The sequence below is a fragment of the Pipistrellus kuhlii genome, unplaced genomic scaffold, assembly GCF_014108245.1.
Source record: "Pipistrellus kuhlii isolate mPipKuh1 unplaced genomic scaffold, mPipKuh1.p scaffold_m20_p_14, whole genome shotgun sequence".
In the NCBI taxonomy this organism is placed as follows: domain Eukaryota; kingdom Metazoa; phylum Chordata; class Mammalia; order Chiroptera; family Vespertilionidae; genus Pipistrellus; species Pipistrellus kuhlii.
Genome location: NW_023425449.1, coordinates 645,486 through 660,345, shown reverse-complemented (window position 1 = coordinate 660,345; position 14,860 = coordinate 645,486). Strand labels below are relative to the sequence as shown.

General features: G+C 69.0%; 1 protein-coding gene across 1 annotated transcript; it reads right to left on the bottom strand.

Annotated features, from left to right (window-relative positions):
- Nucleotides 1-1,625: 1,625 nt before the first annotated feature.
- On the bottom strand, nucleotides 1,626-3,108 carry GPR20 (G protein-coupled receptor 20). Its single transcript, XM_036437490.2, has one exon. It carries the CDS (start codon nucleotides 3,084-3,086, stop codon nucleotides 2,025-2,027), a length of 1,062 nt encoding a protein of 353 aa, XP_036293383.1. The 5' UTR covers nucleotides 3,087-3,108; the 3' UTR covers nucleotides 1,626-2,024.
- Between the last annotated feature and the right edge of the window lie 11,752 nt (nucleotides 3,109-14,860).

The following is a 14,860-nucleotide window of genomic DNA, read 5'->3' as shown; positions in this document are numbered from 1 at the left end:
CGTGTGTGCGTGATGTGAGGAGTCTCTCTCATCACTGATGGCTGCCTCCTCCCCAGACCCCAGACACTCAGCATCTGCCCGTCTGAGTCCTGGCACCAATGACTGCCCGCACCCTGCCCACCTGCTGCCCCCGCAGCCCCTCCACCCCCGCCCTTCACAGGGGCCAGGGAGGCAGCACAGGAGCCCGCGGCCGGCCTCGCCCGGAGCCGCCTGTGCAGGCCGTGGCTGCAGGCCGTGGCTGCAGGCCGTGGCTGCAGGGCCTGTGCCCAGGCCGCCTGCTCAGCTCGCGGCGACCCCTGCCCACAGTGAGTCCGGGCACGAGGGAATAAACAGGTTTAATTTGGGATGAAGACTTCTCGTCGAGGAGACTGTTTACATCAGATATAAATACACATGCCACTCGCGTCACTCGCTCTCGGAAAATCCGGAAGGGAGGCTGCAAGGAGGGCAGGGCGATGCAGGGACCTCACCCCCCGGCCCCCGGCTGGCCCCTGGGCTCAGGAGGGAGCACGCCCCGTGGACGGGGGCCTGGCTCCAGCCCCTTCCCTCTACTTGCCAGGCGGGAAGAGGAGCGGAGATGGGAGACTGGTCTACCATGGGGCCAGCTCCTCAAAGGCAGGAGGTGGGCCCGCTCCCGCCCCGGCCCCCGGAGGCAGGCGGCCACCTCTGGAGGCCTTCGCAGTCCCCGGGGAACCGGGTTGGGTGGAGGGATTGCAGGCCTGGGGCCAGAGGCACACGGAGGCAATCCTGGAGGCCAGGCCGGAGGCGGTGGTCAGCCGCTCAAGCCAGAGCCCGGCTGGCGGGGCTCAGGGGCTGAGCGACAACCTCTGACCCAGGAGGTCACGGTTCAGTTTCCAGTCAGGACACGTGCCCGGGCGGCCGGCTCGGTCCCCAGTGGGGAGCATGCAGGAGGCAGTCGGTCAGGGATTGGTTCTCTCTCATCACAGATGCTTCCATTTCCCTCTCCCTTCCTCTCTGAAAGCAATAAAACACGTTTTAAAAAAGAAGCTCAAGCCAGAGAAAGGCTCCCTCCCAGAAAGAGCGGGAGCCGGGGAGCCGGGCGGCAGCTGGTCAGCGCCCTCTGCCTGGGCGCGCAGGCGGCGTGCGGGAGGCGCCCGGAGCCTGTGTCCGTCCGTCCTGTGTGTCGTTGCTCTGTTTCCTTGCCCGCAGGATGGCCCAGAGCCCCCGGCCTCCGGGCAGGAGGCCTCTGGGCCTCTCCCGGGCTGGGCTGTGGGAGGCCTGAACGGAGGCAGGGCTGGGGGAGACGGCTGGGTCTGAGTGGGACCCGGCCTCTCCCGGCGTGGACCGCACCTGCTGGGTAGCCCTCTGCTCCGCACAGGCCAGAGCTCGCCTCTGCTCTGCCGGGTGGCGGCAGGCTCCGGCGTCACCCAGTGCCCGCTCAGAGCCAGCGCCCGGGGCGCCTGGGGTGGGGTCCCACAGACAGGGCCCTTCACATCACTCACGTAAGCAAATCTGTGTCCCCTGCCACTTCCTTTCTGTGCTGGCTCTTCTACCTCCATGGGGGAGGGATGGAGAAGGGGGGTGGGGCTGGGGAGGGTTGACTATTACTTTTTAATCCTCATCAGAGAATATACTTTTTTTCCATTAAAAGAGTGGAAGGGAGGGGGAGAAACATCTATGTGAGAGGGACACATCTGTTGGTTGCCTCAGGCACGCACCCTGACGGGGCAGGGGGATGGAACCTGCCACCCAGGTCTATGCCCTGAACCAGGCGTCCAACCCGAGACTCTTCATGCGTGGCAGCGGTCTAACCACTGAGCCGCGGCCCGGCTGCAGGCGGAGTGCCTCACTCTCCCTGGAGCCCCCGGTTTTAAAAGTCTTTGTTCCTTTGGCTGAAGCCCCTCTGGGGACAGAGCACCCAGCGGGAGCCTGTGTCCGGGGCACATCCACACCCCACGCACGCTGCAGGCCACGCCCCGCTGGCCCTGGGGTCCTGGCCATGCCCTGCACAGACACGGCCCACGGTCACCCCCTGCCCTCTGGCCTCCTGGCAGGGCCGTCCGTCACGCGTCGGGCCCGCTGGCCAGGGCCTGGGTGAGGGCGCAGGGCCCGGCGCCCAGGATGTGGCGGCGGCCGGAGCCCCGGGAGCCCTCGGCGGCCGGGCCGGCTCCGGGCTCGCCCTGGGGGCCGCGCCGGCGGAAGAGGCCGCGCACGGCGGCCTGGAAGCCGCTGGTGACGAAGCAGTAGACGATGGGGTCCATGCAGCTGTTGAGGCTGCTGAGGGTCACGGCCACGTGGTAGACCACGAGGCTGGCGTGGCGCGGGATGCCGGGCCACAGCGCCACGGCCACCTGGCGCGCGTGGAAGGGCGTGAAGCAGACGAGGAAGATGACGAGCACGGTGAGCAGCAGCTGCACGGCTCGCACGCGGCGCCGGCGGCCCTGGCGCAGCAGCCCCGGCCGGCTCAGCGCGCACACGATGCGGCCGGTGAACACGCTGATGGCCAGCAGCGGCAGCAGGAACTCCAGCGCGGTGAGCGCGAACACTCCGCAGCAGGGCCCGCGGGCCGCCACGCCCAGCACCGCCAGCGTCACGGCGCCGCCCACCAGCCACACCAGCGCGCACACGGCGCGGGCGCAGGCGGGCTGGCGCCAGCGGCGGGCGCCCTCGGGCCGCACGATGGCCAGGTAGCGGTCCACGCAGATGCAGGTGAGGAAGAGCGCGGAGCAGTGCATGTTGAGGAAGTAGCCGAAGACGTGCGGGAAGGCGCAGCGCGGGCAGCCGCGGGCGCCGTAGAACACGGCGAAGCGCGCGGGCAGCGACAGGTCCACCAGCAGGTCGGTGACCACCAGGTTGACGGTGTAGGTGACGGAGGGCGTGGGGGCGCGCGTGCGGCAGCAGAACACGTACAGCGCCAGCCCGTTGAGCGCCAGCCCCGCGGCGCACACCAGGCCGTGCACGGCCAGCAGCGCCAGCCACAGCCCCGGGAAGGCGCTGTGCAGCTCCTCGTCCAGCGCCGCGAACACGTGGAACAGCGGCCGCCCGGCCGCGCTGCCGTTGGCCCAGGCCGCCCCTGCCGCCGTGGGCGCCGTGGCGTTGGGCCCCGCCGGGGACGTGGAGGCCATGGCAGCCGCCAGCGCGCGCTCCGGGCCTGGGAGGAGAGAGAGAGGGGGTTACCCTGGCGGCTCCGGAGCCCCGGAGGCTGGCCTGCTCACCGAGCACCCAGCGTGTCTACCTGCCCGGGCGGAGCTTTGGCTAGAGACGGGCGCTCTGCCCCGGCCGGTGTGGCTCAGTGGGTAGAGCGTCGGCCTGCAGACGGAAGGGTCCCGGGTTCACTTCCAATAAAGGGCACAGGCCCGGGCTGTGGGCTCGATCCCCAGTGTGGGACGTGCGGGAGGCAGCCGATCACAGAGTCTCTCTCATCACTGATGCTTCTCTCTCCCTCTCTCTTCCTCTCTGAAATCAATAAAAACATATTTTAGAAGAAGAGGAAGGAGAGGGGGAGGAGGAGGAGGAAGAGGAAGGAGGCTGGTGCTCCGAGCCTGCTCCTCCCTCTGGGGCCCAGGCGGCACCTCGGAGACGAAGGTGACCGGTGTGGCCTGGCTCAGAGGGCGGGCAGCGTGTGGTGTTTGGACCCAGCTCCCACCCACCTCCTCCTTACGCTGGGCGCTGGCGTCTTGGGGGTCACTTAGCCGCTCAGTGCCCGAGTCCCAGGGGGGAGGAGGGGCCGAGGGGGAGGAACCGAGCACGGCAGCGCCCGGCCTGGGACAGGGCCAGGGGACCAGTGTGAGCCCCTGCCCCCAGCTCACCCACCCGCTGACCCTCGCCCTGAGGCCCGGCCTGCCCTCAGCCCACCCACCTGTTCTCGCCGCCCCCAACGCGGCGCCTGGGCAACGCCCTGGGTGAGGGCCTCGCAGGGCACCCAAAGGGGCAGGGATGCTAGTCCCTCAGCGCCCCGCTCCCTCCCAGCCCGCAAGGCAGCACCTGGTTGTGGTGGAGGCACAGGCGCGGTTCACCAGGGGGAGCCGGAGCCGGAGCCGGAGCCGGAGCCGGAGCCGGGCCAGGCGCAGGGCCCAGTGGGTTGAGTTACATAAAGGCCGCTGGCCGGACACGGTGGTGGGGGCGGGGGCGGGGGCTGCCCCTCTGTTTATGTTCCTTCGCGCTGTTTGACTTGCTGGGATTTATCCCTCTATTTATAAGGGAAGGGTTAACGGGCCCCTGCCCCCACGCTGCCCTCCAAATAAGGGCATTTCTGGCTTTTCCAGGGGAAAGGGGAGAGCGGGGGGAGGGCGGCATGTGGGCAGCCAGGGGCGGCCCTGCAGGGGGAGGGGAGACCCCTTTTTCCTCGTGACGGGAGCGAGTCCACCGCTGTGGACGCCCAACGCTGCCACGTGCCTGGCCCAGGCTCCCTCGGGCAGCGCCCACCTGCGGAGCGAGGACTCCGCCATGCCTCGCCCGGCGGCGCCCGGGAGAGGAGCCCTCGCTGGCCTGCAGGGAGCCTGGTGAGCAGCGCTGCCCGTCCTGGGCGCAGTCAGCACCTGCTGAGGTCCCTGTGCTGCTGGGAGGGGCCAGGTGCTGTCCGGGCCTGTGCCCGGCCCCACCAGTCATCCCCAGCTCACAGGGCTCCGGGCCACACTGACCCTGAGCCTGGTCACACTGAGCCTGAGCCTGGTCACACTGACCCTGACCCTGGTCACACTGAGCCCTGACCCTGGTCACACTGAGCCTGACCCTGGTCACACTGAGCCTGACCCTGGTCACATCCTGAGCCCTGACGCTGCTCACATCCTGAGCCCTGACCCTGGTCACCCTGACCCTGACCCTGGTCACCCTGACCCTGAGCCTGGTCACACTGACCCTGACCCTGGTCACACTGAGCCCTGACCCTGGCCACTCTGAGCCTGACCCTGGTCACACTGAGCCTGACCCTGGTCACATCCTGAGCCCTGACGCTGCTCACATCCTGAGCCCTGACCCTGGTCACCCTGACCCTGACCCTGGTCACACTGAGCCCTGAGCCTGGTCACACTGAGCCCTGACCCTGGTCACCCTGACCCTGAGCCTGGTCACACTGACCCTGACCCTGGTCACACTGACCCTGAGCCTGGTCACACTGACCTTGACCCTGGTCACACTGACCCTGACCCTGGTCACACTGACCCTGAGCCTGGTCACACTGACCCTGACCCTGGTCACACTGAGCCCTGGGCCTGGTCACACTGACCCTGACCCTGGTCACCCTGACCCTGACCCTGGTCACCCTGACCCTGACCCTGGTCACCCTGACCCTGACCCTGGTCACCCTGACCCTGACCCTGGTCACACTGACCCTGACCCTGGTCACCCTGACCCTGACCCTGGTCACACTGAGCCCTGACCCTGGTCACCCTGACCCTGAGCCTGGTCACCCTGACCCTGACCCTGGTCACCCTGACCCTGAGCCTGGTCACACTGACCTTGACCCTGGTCACACTGACCCTGACCCTGGTCACACTGACCCTGAGCCTGGTCACACTGACCCTGACCTTGGTCACACTGACCCTGACCCTGGTCACACTGAGCCCTGACCCTGGTCACACTCTGACCTTTGACCCTGGTCACACCCTGAGCTCTGACCCAGGTCACACTCAGCCCTGACCTGGCCTCAGCCTGGGCCCTCACCTCTGATGCTGCATTCCCACCATCTCTTTCCCGTCCTCTCTGCTGAGTGGTCGTCCCCATCCCTGTCCCCCCCTTACCCCCCCCCCCCAGGCCTGGTCCCCACCTGGTAAGTGGGGTCACTAGGGTTTCCCAGGGAAGGCATGGCCTGTCCCTCCCTTCCTGGCCGGTGCCCGGGGCCTGGCCAAGGTGGAGCAGACCCTGACGCCGGGCCAGCTGGGCGGGGCCACGTGTGTCTGGTGCCCAGCACAGTGCTGGGCGTGGCCTGGCGGCGGCCAGGGCAGCCGGCCAGCGGGGAGGCCTGTGCCCCCACCAGGCATTCACCGGGTCTGGTTCTGGTCTCAGAGCCGGTGCCTCACCTGCGAAGCTGGGAACCGGGTCTGGTGAGTGAATGAGGGGGCAAACCCATGAATGAGATCTGGCAGCGGCCGGAGGAGGCTGCGGGAGTGAGAATCGCCAGCGCCCACACCAGGCTCACGTCCTGACAGCAGTGCGGGCGGCTCTGGGCGCCCCTGGGAGGGGCCCTGATGGGCCTCCCAGGTGCCGGCGCGGGACTTCTCAGAGCCTGGCTGAAGGCTCGAACCCAGGACCCGCCCACAGAGGAAGGATGAGCATCTTCCCGAGTCCTCGGACCCGGTCCCTCCTGGGGCTCCTCTCTGTCCAGCCTGATGGCCACACCCACGAATGGGGGCTGTCTCCCCTCAGCTCACTGGTGCCCGGCGAACACAAGGCCAAGACCCCACGGGGGTCGGGGCCGTGCTGACCTCCCCTCGTGGGCAGGGAGGGTGTGTCCTTTCCCACCCCGTCCCCTCCTGTCCCTGCGTGTCCTCTGTGGGTGTGGGGAAGCCGTGCCTCCGCCATGGGTGCACACACTTCCCAGGCAAGAGTGCTTGGAGCCTCTGCTGGGCCAGGTGCTGTGCGGCCGCACGCCGGCCTGTGTGTCACAGAGGCGGGGGCTCCCAGGCCAGCGGGGTGGGCATGGCTGGGGGCCGGGCCTCCGTACCTGAGGTTTGTCGGCACACGGAGATCCCCGGGCACGCAGCACCGTGTGCCCGCGAGATGCCATGCCAGGGCCAAAATAGCCGGTAGTAGAGGAACTGGCTCCTGTTTGTTTTTCTGGTTATTCTTGGTCTCGCGGCAGCAGCTTGAGAATATCGCCTGTGGTTCTACCAGGACGGCCGGGCCCTGACTGAGGCCCCAGGAGGGACCCCGCTGGCCCAGGCTCGCCCAGCAGGAGCTAGGGGGTGCCAGCCAGAATGTGGGCTCCTCTGGCCAGGTTCCCTGCGCTGGGCTCCGGGAGAGGGGCCCTCGGGGGCATGGGCGGGTGAGAGCAGAGGCCACCTGGGCCCGCCACGCCCCCGCACTCTGCCTCACAGCCATCCAGTGAAATGCAAGCCCCTGCACCGGGGTCCGGGTGCTCGGACAGCCTCCTGCCGCCCCGGCCCAGCCCCCGAGGCAGCCTCTCTGGGGGCAGCGGGCGGGGCTCCAGGCACCCGGCTGGCCCCGGCCCCGTCCATCCTTCTCCAGCAGATCTGCCTGGTCCTCTCGGCCTTTGCACATGCGTCTCTGCCAGTGTCACCTGCACCCACAGCCCCACCCCACCCCCGTCCCCGTGCCCCCCGACCGCCTGGTGCCCTGGACCCCCGTCCCCGGGGCAGAGCCCTCCCCAGACACCCCCACGTGGGTGCTACCAGCCCCGGCGTGTGTGAGTCACCCAGCGGGGGTGGGGGTGGGGCTGGTGTGTGCGCTCTGCCCTGGGGCCCCTCCTTCCTGCCCCGTACTTCGGACAGGACACGGCCTGTGCAGGGGGCACCGCAGGCCCAGCCAGGAGCCCCTGCAGGCGAGGGGACCTGAGCGCCCCTCCAGCTGGGGGGACCGCACGCTGGCAGAAGGGGGTGGTGGGCAGTGGGCAGCTGGGCGGCCGGCCGGGACGCTGTGAGCGCCACCTCCCTTCCATCCTGCCCGCCCTTCCATCCCCAGTCCTGCCCGAGCCACACAGCTGCTCCGTATCTGCCCGTCGCCGCCCTGGCCCCCGGCCAGTTCCCAGCCCGCTGCCCGCCCCCCGCGGACGCTCCTTCTCACGGGCCGTCACCGCCAGCCAGAGCGGGACGGGCAGAGCCAGCTCCCAGCCCTGCTGGGCGGCCGGGCCCTGGGCCTCAGTTTCCCCACCCTGTTGGGGTCGGAAAGGGTGGGGCTGGAGCTGAGAGCCTCAGCTGGGGAGAGTGCCCTGCTCGGAGTCTGTCCGCATGAGCCCTCCACCCCCAGCCCTGCCCGGCCTGGAGGAAGGTGGGGCCGAGGTCCCACAGCTCATCAAGGGCCCCTGGTCTCCCTTCCAGCGCCTCACAGGTGGGCGATCCGGTCGCCTTGGGCAGAGGATCGAGAGCCGCGGGGTGAACGAGTGAGTGAATGAATGAATGAATGAATGAGGTCCAGAGAGGGGCTCTGGGGCTCAGCAGCACCGGGAGGCTGGGCGGGAGGGACGCCCCACCAGCCCTGGGGAGCCCCCTCCTCCGCACCCGCCTGGCCGCCCTCCCGCCCCGGCCCGGTGCTCTCCGGGCGGACGGAGACCCTCAGCCTGGGCTGGGCACGGGCTGGGCACCGGCTGGGGGAGCCGGGCAGCCCGGGACTCACCTCCCTCCGCAGCTCCGCTCCCTTCTCCCCCAGCTCCGGCCACTTGGTCCGCCGCTGCCTTCCTGGGGCCTGACGTCACTGGCGCCCGGGACTCCTTTTGGGCAAAGGCGACCGCGGTGGGGGCGGGGCGGGCGGGGCGGGGCAGACCCTCCTCCCCACCCCGCCCACCGCCCCTGGAGGAGCTGTCAGGCCCCTGGAGGAGGTGTCAGGCCACTGGCCGGAGGAGCTTAGGGGCACAGAGTCCACAGCCCTGCAGGGCAGAGGGGAAACTGAGGCACTTAGGGGTGGGGCCAAAGCGGCAGGGGCCAGGAGGGGAGGGGAGGGGCAGGGGGAGCCTGGGGGCTGCAGCTTGGGCTCCCTTACCCCCAGCCCTGTTTGGAGGGAGTGCAGCCTGCGCCCTGGGTGCTGGGCAGACCGCAGACCCAGCTGCCTGCCGGGAGGGGCAGATGTCTGTGTGCCTGCCCGCACGGCCTCTGGGGTCTGCATTTTATACCTCTGGCCTGTGTGTGCCCCTATGTGCCCTGTGTGCCCGTGTGTGCTATGTGTGCCCGTGTGTGCCCTGTGTGCCCCTGTGTGCCCGTGTGAGCTATGTGTGCCCGTGTGTGCCCATGTGTGCCTATGTGCCCATGTGTGCCCCTGTGTGCCTGTGTGTGCTATGTGTGCCCGTGTGTGCCTGTGTGTGTCCGTGTGTGCCTGTGTGCCCCTGTGTGCCCCTGTGTGTGCCTGTGTGTGTGTGCCCGTGTGTGCCCATGTGTGCCCCTGTGTGCCCGTGTGTGCTATGTGTGCCCCTGTGTGCCCCTGTGTGCCTGTGTGTGCCCATGTGTGTGCCTGTGTGTGTGTGCCCGTGTGTGCCTGTGTGTGCCCGTGTGCTCGTGTGTGTCCCTGTTTGCCCGTGTGTGCTATGTGTGCCCATGTGTGCCCCTGTGTGCCCCTGTGTGCCTGTGTGTGCCCATGTGCCCGTGTGCTCGAGGGCCCGCACAAGCAGTACCTGGCCTCTGTGCCCACTGGTGTGGCCCCAGGGGCACACTTGGGCCTGAGTGTGTCTGTGGGGCTGGCACCTGCCCAGCACCTGCCCTGTCTGGTGTGGCCTCTGAGGGCAGTGGCAGTGGGGACACACTGGCGCCACGTGGGAAGAGGTGAGAGGGGCAGGGGAGGCAGGCAGAGGGGGCAGCCCAGGAGGCTGGAGTGACCCTCCTGGCCCTCAGTAGAGACAGGCCCACAGGGACAGTCTCAGCCTGGTCACCTCCACGGCCTGGGCGGGCGGCCGGGCTGAGTCTGGGTCAGGGGTCTGACTGCCCATCCAGGGCAGGGCTGCCCAGCGAGGCTTCTGTGAGCCTGCGCGGCTGGGGAGGGCTTCTGTCTGCAGGACTCACAGCGGACAGACAGACGCTGGCCGTCCTGAGGGCTCAGCGCGAATAGCCCCAGACCCCTCTGTCCTCGGAGAGGCCTGGTCTCGGGCCACCGGAGGGCGGAAGCAGCCTGCTCCTACTCCACGGGTCCTGTCTGCCCAGGGGAGGCGGCCCAGGGGGAGGGGCCTGGGTGGAGGTGCAGGCCGGCTCCACGGGAGGGCTCAGGCCCCTGGAGGGAGCATGGGGAGCCCCCAGTCCTGGGGTGACCTGGACGGAGTGGGGCAGCTGGGGCTGGGGAGCGGGAAGGCCCTGGGGGCTCCTGCGGGGTCGGCAGTGGCCATGTGCCCCTTGTGCTGGGGAATCCTGCGGGCCGGCCCCACTGGTGGTGGTGGTGGGGTGACTGGGGGGTAAGAGGGGGGAGTGAGAAGTGACTGAGTGTCAGAGATGAGCCGCTGGGAGGCCCTGGGCAGCCCGGGTTCGAGCCCGGTGAACCACCCTGTGCTGGAGGTGGGACATGGGGCCTGTGTCAGGCCCCAGCCAGGCCCCTCCCAGGAAGCACCGGGCCTGGGTGCCCGGACATTGCCCCAGCGTGCTCCCAGCAGGTGGGGACCGGGCAGAGGAGGGGTGGGCCTAGCCCACAGCAGGGAGGGAGGCGGGGCGGGGCGGGCTGGCCGAGGGAGTGAGGAGGCGGGGGCTGGGGGAGCTGCTGGAGGACCCCGGACCCTGGTCCAGGGCAGAGTGTCGGGTTAGAGGTGGCCCGGGTCCAGGCCCCTGTCCAAGTCCTGAGGCCGGGCTCTCGCGGCAGAGCCAGGCCGCCCACCCAGGTCAAGAGGCAGCCACGTCCCCCGGGCTCGGACCTGCTTCTATTTCAGAACACCCCGTGGGACCGGCCGCCCGGCCTGTCTGTGTCTGTCCGTGTCTGTCTGCGCAGCAGCCCGGGCGGCCCTGGCTCCCCAGCTCCGCTGCCCTGGCTGCCTGGCCACCCTGGACGGGGCAGGGACAGGGGCACAGGCCACGCGGGGAGGCTGTTTCTGCTGGCCGGGCGGTGGCTTTCCGGGAAGCCGAGACCCTGCTCCGGGCTGCTGGGCGGGTGGAGAGGGCATGGGAACGGAGCGCCAGGGGTGGGCAGGCGCGGTGGAGCTCATGGTGCAGGGGACCCCTCAGGCCTCCATCGCCCCCGCCCGGGGGAGCCGGCACGGCCCTGGCACAGTCAGCCCCGCGGTGGGTGCCGTGTGCCGCCGGCTCAGCCAGGTCCGGTGAGCCTGAGGGGTGGGGAAGGATTGGGAAAAGACAGACGAGAGAATGGACGCTGGGTCTGGTGGGCCGCTGCCTCTCCGATGGGGAGAGAGAGCACACGGACCACCAGCCGTGTCTTTAATGGCCGATGCCCCGGGGCAGAGTGAGGGCGGGTCAAGATGTTTATAACATTTTCCTGGGTTTCGATCCCACTCAACTGCATGCCCCGGACCCAGCGTGGTTTCCCTGCGGCCTCTGTCACTCAGCCCGAGGGGCCACGTGTTCGACCACAGGGTCAGCTCACAACCACAGCCGCTGGCTGTCGCGGTGCTGGGAGGCCCTGCCCTCCACGCTGGGCCCTGCATGTGGCTTTGCCAGAGAGGACTGTGCCCTCCTCAGTCCGAGCCTGAGCCTGTCCACACGCTGTGGCCGCGCCCCACACCCACCCATCGCTCAGACGGAGAGTGGGGAGGCCCATTGGACACCGGTCCTCACACACCCACCGGAGGTCGCCATGGGGCAGCGCGGTGGGTGCGGTGATTCGGGGCAGCTCATGACCTGCGGGGTCTTCGCCGACGCGGTGCAGCAGCCGCTGGGGAGCGGGCCTCGGGGACGGGCAGCACGTCCATGACAGCCAACAGCCATGCGCTGCTCCGCTCGCTGCCCGAGGAGCCGGCCGCACCCCTGCGCCTGCACCTGGACCCGCCCTGTGGCGCCAGCTCCACTGTAATGAGAACAAAGGACACCTGGCCTCACCGGTGCGGCTCAGTGGGCAGAGCGTTGGCGTGTGGACCAAAGGGTCCCGGGTTCGATTCCCGGCCAGGGCACAGGCCCAGGTCGCGGGCTCAGTCCCCGAGGGGGGCGTGCAGGGGCCAGCCGATCCATGTTCTCCCTTCCTCCCTGAGAACAATAAACAAACAAGCAAACAACCTGAATGAAACCATTCTCCGCAGGAGGAGCAGGGAGGACCCCCTGTCTTCCGGCTCCGGCTCCGGCTCCGGCTCCGCGCCAGGAGGCCCGCGTGTGTGACACTGTCCGCCGAGCCTCAGGCCCCTCTCTGCAGGGGCAGGGCCTGCGGGCTCACAGGGAGGCGGAGGGTAAGAGCCAGGACAGGCTGGCTCCGGTCCCCTTCAGGGTCGATCTCTGACCCCCGCCTTGCTCCCGGGAAGCTGGGGAGTCGGACGGAGCCGCAGTGAGTGATGGGACATTTGGGGGGGACGGATTTGGGTTCTCATCCTGGTCCCGCCGCCTCCCACCTGAGAAAGTCCCTTGGCTCCCCCTGCCTCGGTTTCCCCATCTGCAGGATGAGGATGGCCCCTCATGGCCTGCAGTGAGGAGTAAAGGGGACGCCGTGTGTTTCGGGGCCACTCGGGCCGTGCGGATCCCAGGGGCCGGGGCACCAGGATCACTTTGGGCATCCGTCACCCAGAGGCCCCGGCTGCCCCCGACCTGGCTGCCGCCCGCGACCTGGCCCCCGCCCGCACTCAGGGATGCTGGTCGGAGCGGACACTGGGTCACCAGCCGCTTACCTCCGGTGTCCCACCTAGACCCTGGCTAACACCTGGTCACTGGCCCAGGTTAGTCTCAGGTGCCAGCATCCCTTCCTCCATCCCTCCATCCATCTCTTCATCTCTCCATCTTTCCATCCATCCCTCCATCCTTCCATCTCTCCGTATCTCTCTCCATCCCTCCACCTCTCCATCCCTTCCTCCATCCCTCCATCCATCTCTTCATCTCTCCATCTTTCCATCCATCCCTCCATCCTTCCATCTCTCCGTATCTCTCTCCATCCCTCCACCTCTCCATCCCTTCCTCCATCCCTCCATCCATCTCTTCATCTCTCCATCTTTCCATCCATCCCTCCATCCTTCCATCTCTCCATATCTCTCTCCATCCCTCCACCTCTCCATCCATCCCTCCATCCCTCCATTCATCTCTGCCCATCCATCTGTCTCTCCTCCCACCCCCCTCTGTTCAAGAACAATGGACTCTGTCCGAGGCCTGTGGATAATTATTTTCCCCTCTGGAAACCAAATCCTGTTCCATCGCTCATCCCTGCAGCCGAGCTGCCCCCCGCCCCCAGCTCCCCGCCGCCCAGGCCTGCTCCTCGTCTCCAGGCCGGTTGTTTAGGGCCAGCTGACACTTCCCCTCCTGCCGCCGCCGCTGTTTACCGGGCTGTCACTCCAGGTGTGGGAGGGAGGCCGGCGCATCCTGGCTGGAGCTGGCGGGGGGACTGCGGGGACTGGGGGGGCTTGGGGGGACCCTTCCACATGTCCGCAACCCAGCCACTGCCCCATTTCACAGGTGGCTCCCCAGCAGGCCAGGGACAGACCTGAGGGTTGGCCAGCACCCCTCCTTCCAGACCATTCCATCACCCAACCCACTGAGCAGCCGCCCCACGCCCCCCTCCCCCCAGTCCCTGCTCCCGCTGCGGATCCCTGCTCTGACACTCCGCAGGACGCCGCGGGGTCTGCGTCCTCTCACAGCAACCCGCACAGGGGCTCCCCAGCCCTCGTCCGGTGCGCGGCCCCTGGCTCCTCTCCACCTCGCGCCCGTGGGCGTTTCCACAGGCTCTCTCAGACCCAGCAGACACCGGGGGCAGGTGGGGAGCCCCTGCTCTGAGCCCTCGAGGGCACACTCCTGGGGCCACCCTGAGGGCCTTCCTGCGCCGGTGGTTCTGTCTGGTCCCTGTTCCGTGTGCCCGCTTCCCGGACGTTAGCAGCCTCGGCCTGGGCAGGGCCAGTGTGCTGTGTGGAGGGACCAGAGGCCGCCCCGCACCTGCTCCGGTCTCCCTGCACCCTTCTGCCTCTCTGCCCCCCACGGGCACCCTCCTCCTCCCGCTCTGCCCCCACGGGGCCTCCTCCTCCCGCTCTGCCCCCACGGGGCCTCCTCCTCCCGCTCTGCCCCCCACGGGCACCCTCCTCCCGCTCTGCCCCCACGGGCACCCTCCTCCTCCCGCTCTGCCCCCCACGGGCACCCTCCTCCCCCCGCTCTGCCCCCCACGGGCACCCTCCTCCCGCTCTGCCCCCACGGGGCCTCCTCCTCCCGCTCTGCCCTCACGGGGCCTCCTCCTCTCGCTCTGCCCCCACGGGGCCTCCTCCTCCCGCTCTGCCCTCACGGGGCCTCCTCCTCTCGCTCTGCCCCCCACTGGCACCCTCCTCCCGCTCTGCCCCCCACGGGCACCCTCCTCCCGCTCTGCCCCCCACGGGCACCCTCCTCCTCCCGCTCTGCCCCCACGGGGCCTCCTCCTCCCGCTCTGCCCCCACGAGGCCGGCCGCACAGGTCTGAGTGGCAGCAGGTGCTCCGGGCCGCTCTGGGACCGGCTGGAGGGCACACTGGCGCCCCTGGGAGAGCACAGCCTGTGGGAGGGAGGAGCGGCCAGAGGGGGAGAGACAAGTGCCGGGTCCCAGCCCCAGGCATGCTGGGCGCGGGGCTTGGCGAGCTGGGCTGCCCCCTGCTGGCCACCACACACAGGTGCCAACGCTCTGGTCAGCATCTCCGGGTGCCCACAGGGATCCTGGTGCTAGTCCTGCCCCTGACACTGCCCCCCACGGAGACTGTCACCGTAGGAGAGGCCTCTGAGGGTCAGGCCCGGCTGCCCGAAGCCCACCTGTGGGCTGGCAGTTATGGGGGCCCTGCAGGCGGCCAGCAGCCTCTCAGCAAGCTCGGCCCAGTGCAGAGGCCCAGTGCAGAGGCCCCAGTGTGCAGGGGAGGCCCCATAGAGGCGGCAGGTGGCCAAGGTGGGGGACCCCAGTGGTCAGGATGGGAGGAGTGAGGGCTGCCTGCCACCTGCCCCCCAGCTTGCCCACCTCACCCACACAGGTTTGGGGCTCTGGGTCGGGGAGGGCATCTCACTGGATCCTGCCTACCCTCCCTCAGCCCTGCCCCTCATTCTCTGGGGAAACTTCTAGACCCTGGTGAGACCCAGGTGCTGAGGGCGGCGCCACACTGCGTCCCCAGGCTGTCCTCACAGGCCACAGGGAGGCCCTGGACTGGGAGACAAGAGGGGAGGGAAAAGGAAGGGA

What these genes read in the sequence shown, in the direction of transcription:
- GPR20 (XM_036437490.2), bottom strand. Translation starts at nt 3,086, where the DNA reads ATGGCCTCCACGTCCCCGGCGGGGCCCAACGCCACGGCGCCCACGGCG.